Consider the following 5,621-nt stretch of genomic DNA (forward strand, 5'->3'; position numbering starts at 1 on the left):
CTTTCTAATTATTTTTTCAGTATCTTGCTGGTTGATTGAGATTTTTGCAGTTTGATCTTGGTAGATTGCCTCTATAGCATTTTGAAAATAGTACCCTATGTCCAATTCTTTTATTAATAATTTGAAGAAGTCCCAGTTGACCCTGTCAAAGGCTTTTTCTGCGTCTATGGTTAAAAATAATACTTCTTTCCCTACATTTATGTCGTAATATTCTATTAGGTCCAAAATGATTCGTACATTATCTTTAAGGTGCCTGTTTGGGAGGAAGCCCACTTGATCATCTTTTATCCAATTCTTTAAGAAGTTTTTCAATCTCTCGGCTAGGATACTTGTAAAGATTTTATAATCGACGTTGAGTAATGAAATTGGCCTGTAGTTCCTTATGTCTTCTGAATCTGTTCCGTCTTTGTGAATTACTGAAATTTGGGCTTCCTTCCAGGATTCAGGCATTTGTTGTTGTTCCCTTATATTATTCATTATTTTCTGTAGGTGGGGAGTTAGTTCTTTTTCAAAAGTCTTGTAGTATATCGCAGAGAAGCCATCAGGGCCTGGGGCCTTATTTGCATCTAGTTTCCTGATGGCCTTCTGGATTTCTTTTTCTGAGATCTCCTTGTTGAGCGCTTCCCTATCTTCTTCAGAGATTTTTTGTAACTTGGATTTCCCTAAGTATATGTTAATTTTATCCTTCTTAATTTGGTCGTTCTCATATAGCTGACTGTAGAATTCTTTAAATTGCTTCTTAATATCTTCTTCCGATGTGAAGTATTCAGCCCCTACCTTGATTCTGTTTATATATGTTGCTTCTTTTTTCTTTCTTAGTCTTCTGGATAACCATCTCCCTGGTTTATTGGCATTCTCGAAATGTGATTGTTTAATATATTTTAGTTGATTTGCTGTCTTTCCTAATTCCAGATTTTCTCTCCTCTTCTGATTCAGAATTAACTCGTTGAGCAATTTTTGGTCCTTTGGGTTAGCTTTAAGTCTCTTTTCTGTTTCTTCAATTTGTGTCATCACTTCCCTTATTTGTTCTTGTTCCCTCCTTTTCCTTCTCGATCCCTGTTGGATGAAGTAGCCTCTTATAGTTGCTTTACTTGCCTCCCATATTACATGATCTGGTGTTTCTTGGTTATTGTTTAGTTCAAAAAATTCTTTTAATAGTTTTTTATTTCTTTCAATATCTTCTTTGTTTTTGAGTAAGTTCCCTTCTAGCCTCCATTTCCAACATTTTTTGGTTTGGTTTATCACTAATTCTAGGGGACAGTGGTCCGAATCCAATCTTGGTAATATTTCAACTCTTTTGATTTTAGTGGTTAGTGAATTTGATGTCCAAATCATGTCTATTCTCGACCAGGACTTATGCCTGGCCGAGTAGAACGTGAAGTCTCTTTCATCCTCATGTAAAAGACGCCATGCATCTTGTAGATTGAATTCTTCTTTTAGGTCTTTAAAGGCCTTCGGTAGAGTTCCGTTATATTTCCTTTTCCCTTTCCTCTTTCTTTCATCTTCACTTTTATCCTTTGAGCTATTTAATATTCCATTAAAATCTCCCATTATTACTAAACTATCGAATTCCTTATCCATAATTGATTCTTTCAATATTTTTACAAACGATGACTTTGTGTCGTTTGGCGCATAGATATTGCAAATTAGGATTTTTGCGTTCTCTATCGTAATTGTTACCCCAACCATCCTCCCTTCTGTGTCTCTGAAGGTTAGTTTAGCCGGGTATTTGCCGTTTATGTATGTAACTACCCCCCTCTTTTTTTTTTTGTCTAGGGAATAGAATTCTTGTCCCAAACTTTTTTGCTCCAGGTATTTTGCTTGAGGTTGTGTGATGTGCGTTTCCTGTAGTGTAATTACATCATAGGCATTTTTCTTAATTCTATTGAATATTTTATTACGTTTACAAGTTGAGTTTAAACCGTTAACATTGTTACTGTAGAATTTCAATTGTCTCTTCATATCTTTCATCCTTCGTTCTCGCTCTCCCTTTGTTCCTCTTACTCATCTATTTCCTCTTCTTCCTCTTCTGTGGCCGCTTCGTCATCTATTTTCCCCGCCGCTAATAAGTCCTCTCTCTCCCCAGAACTTATGCCTGGGAGGTCTAGGGTTATGTCTTTCCTACTTTGTGATTCTGCTCTCAGTCTCCTTTCTCTTTCCCTCATTTTCCTTGAATCTTCGTTTTCTCCAATATCCTGTTTCTCCATATCCCCCTTTAATCTTTTAAGAAAGGCTTTGGCCTTTTCTTCAGACGTGATCCAAAATTTTTGCTCTTGATAGGTCGCCATTAATCCTTCTGGTCTTTCCCATCGGAACCTGACATTATATCTTTTTAGTTCCTCTACTAGAAATGTATACTTTCTTCTTCTGTTTATCACTTCACTCGGAAATTCTTTCAGTACGGCGATCTTCTTCCCTTTATAAATTATTGGTTGGCCATTGTTCATTCTGAGGATTTCGTCCCTAAATATCTTCTTTGTGAAGTTCACAATTGTGTCGCGAGCCGTTTTATTCCTTCTTGCAAAATTGGTGTTTATTCTATATACTCTATCCATCTTATCTTCCATTTCTTCTTCCGAACACTGAAGCAGTTTAGATATTATTTCAGTCATTTTTTTCCTTATATTCTCTTTTGGTTCTTCCCATACGTTTCTAAATCTTAATTGGAACTCTAATTCTTTGGCTTCCATCCTTTCTTGCCTTTCTTCCATTTTGTTGCTTTTGAGTTCTACGGCTTTAACCTCTTCTTGGAGCTTCTCGTGCGCTCTCTTAAGCTCTTTTTTATCCCTTTCCAAATTTCTCAGTTCCTGATTCAATGCACTTATGTCTTGCTTCACTTCTTTTAACTCTTCTTTTATCTCCCTCTTAAAATCCAGCATTTGTTCTTGCGCCAATTTTTGGTACGCATCCTGTTTTTCTTGCATTTGCTGCAACTCTTTTAATATGGTTTCCATCATTTCTCTATTTTGAATATCTTCAGAAATTGATGCTCTCTTCTGAAAGCCTCTGTTGTCCTTCAGATCTCTGTCTCTTAGCTTGTATGCCATCTTCCTCCTCTACCCTCCCTCTTCTACCCTCTCTCTCTCCCTCCTTATTTCCACTTATCTTAAGTTTTGAGAAGTTCTTCTTGAAATTGTATTCTTTATTATATTCTTTATTATTATTTATTATATTCTTTATTATTAATTTTTGGTGTTGTTAGTATTATTTTCCTTTTTAGCTAATAGTTCTCTAGGGAAAAAGGAAAGGGGAAGGAAACATAGGGGGGAGGAATCTTTACTCACCGGATCTTACAAAAAAGGTCCCCAATTAATTCTCTTTCCCTCTGGCAAAGCGACTTATTGTCTCTTTGGCTCTTTGACTCTTTGAGACAGAGACAGAGACAGAGACAGAGACTGCCGGTTTGCTGCCCCCAGCTGGATATTCCAAAATTCCTGTGGTTGTTTGTTACCTTCGTCTAGCAGGCTAATCTGTTATTGCCTCCGCGTTCCCGCTTGCGCGTCCACCTTCAATTCGTGTTGGGAGCGATTAGCCGCTTCTCACTACTATTTGCGGTCTCGCGATATCAGCAGTCTCCTCCGAGACTTCCTGTTCAGCTCCCAAAGAGTGGTGGGTCTTGCTCTTTCTCGCGTGTCCGGGCGTTCCTCCTCTCGTCTCTGTCTTGGATATCAGCCAAAGCTCCCACGCTCTGTGAATGCTGGCTCGGGTGTCCTCCCTCACTGTCAGTCTCTCCAGGACATAACATCCAGCTCGCGGCTATCTTCTTATCAGCCAGGTATCGTTTTCAAGGTCGCTCTTTGTGTCTCTCACGGCGCCATTTTTTTGCCTTCTTTTCCTCCACGAAGGTTTTCTTTTCTCCTTTTACCCCCTTTTTTCGGAAGGGGGGATCAGATCTTAAGCCTAAGGGAGAAAGACTGAGATCTTCTCCCTTTCCCTTTTAATGTTATGTATTGCATAACTTTTAATATGTATATATATATAAATATGCTGTTGTTACTTCTTTCCGGATCGGAGGTCTGTCTAACTTAATTAGTTAGAACTAGAACGAAAATAAATCAGCGAAGTATTCTTACCGCCTTTGCAGTGCCTTCTCTTGAGAGTCGACTTGTACTTGTAAAAACTTCTTGTATACTTTAAAATGTGTGCAGCCGGTGAAGAATCCGGGATGGGTCCCGTCCCTTCCGCCTAATCACGACTCGCCATACCCTGTGGCGCTTGTCCCGGACCTTTCCAGGAATCCCCCCTTGAGGAGAGGACCCCTCTATAGGTCGTCGGGCCGCGCCTTGGGTTCCGCAGTCTCCCCGCTTCGATCCACGGAGGAGAGGGAGCTACAGCTCTACCCAGTCGTGTAGCAGGCTGATCTGCTTCAGCAGATCCGACTCACCGCCATCAGGCACACACCGGAAGTTTGCATTGCATTGCATGGAAGTTCGCATTGCATTGCATGGAAGGGGAAAGGGCTGGGACAAATTCCAAGTCCCAGTGTCTTGCTCCAGTCCTTACCAGTTGGTGACTGTGTGTTTGTTTGTGTGATGACTCATGGGCCTTGTAGTCCTGTTCCTAGTGCTATTGTGGCAGATGAAGAGGAAAACATGGGATTTCCGCCGGTTCAGCCAGAGTCGGAGCCTCTCCACCTGGAGGATGTTTGCCCTTAAGAATTCAGCCAAACAGGCCTTGGGCAGAACTCCCCCCCGTTTCCCCGGAGGGACAATTTTAATAGAGATAGAGGAGTCAGGGAGGCTAATCGCCGGAGCCTGAGAATCGCTACCAAACAACTAGCTGATTAGGTCTGCTTCCCTTGGGAAATTCTAAGGAGTCATGCATCTGGACAGAGTTGGGTTTCGCTTCTCATTCTCTAGGGAAAGTGTTCTGTTGGCGGGAAAACGAGACCCTATATAGGGGTTTTGCCGCAAGGGGAACCTTGCGGAGTCAATTGATCAGCTTGAGGAGAGAGATCGTGTGTGGACTTCGTAACCCCAGTTCCTTGCTTCCCGGATCAAGTTCCAAGCCTGCCTTGTTTCGCGTTTTGCCACGGACCTTGCTTCATGCTTCATGCTTCATGTTTGCCTCGTTCCAAGTCTTTGATCTAGCCAAGAATCAAGTTTATTTTCCAGCCTTGTTGTCAAGCTACATTGGACTTTAAAGACTCTGTCATTTCCCCACACTATTGCTTGGGAAAGTGTGTGTTTCGGTCAAGTGGATTAAAACTTTGAACTCTAATATCTTATATTGGACAATACATTTATGGACTATAATTTACCTCATCTGAAAGGTCTGCTTTTGAACTATATTCTTCACTTGTTTTTATTGACTTTATATATTTCTTTAATAAAGATATTAGATAGATTCTGGCCTCTGTGTAAGGTTATTGGTGCTCTGCAGCCTGACAGTTTGTTTGCTGTGTGTTCCCCAACCCAGCGCCATTGCAGAAGCCACAGTCGTTCCAAACCATTGAAAAGGCATTGCATAGAAAAGGAAAGGAGTTTTCTTTTAAAAATTTTAAAATAAATATATTATTAGAACTTAACTAACTGAAGAAAACTAGCAGTCTGCAGCAGTCTGCACTCTGCACATACTCTGGCACTGGGACAAATTCCAAGTCCCAATGCCTTGCTCCAGTC

General features: G+C 40.6%; 1 protein-coding gene across 1 annotated transcript; it reads right to left on the reverse strand.

The window, feature by feature from the left end:
• Positions 1 to 2,000: 2,000 nt before the first annotated feature.
• LOC103278737 (uncharacterized protein PF3D7_1120000-like) lies at positions 2,001 to 3,111 on the reverse strand. Its single transcript, XM_008109847.3, has one exon. It carries the CDS (start codon positions 3,045 to 3,047, stop codon positions 2,001 to 2,003), a length of 1,047 nt encoding a protein of 348 aa, XP_008108054.1. The 5' UTR covers positions 3,048 to 3,111.
• Positions 3,112 to 5,621: the final 2,510 nt, after the last annotated feature.

The sequence above is a fragment of the Anolis carolinensis genome, chromosome 4 (assembly GCF_035594765.1).
Source record: "Anolis carolinensis isolate JA03-04 chromosome 4, rAnoCar3.1.pri, whole genome shotgun sequence".
In the NCBI taxonomy this organism is placed as follows: domain Eukaryota; kingdom Metazoa; phylum Chordata; class Lepidosauria; order Squamata; family Dactyloidae; genus Anolis; species Anolis carolinensis.

What these genes read in the sequence shown, in the direction of transcription:
- LOC103278737 (XM_008109847.3), bottom strand. Translation starts at nt 3,047, where the DNA reads ATGGCATACAAGCTAAGAGACAGAGATCTGAAGGACAACAGAGGCTTT.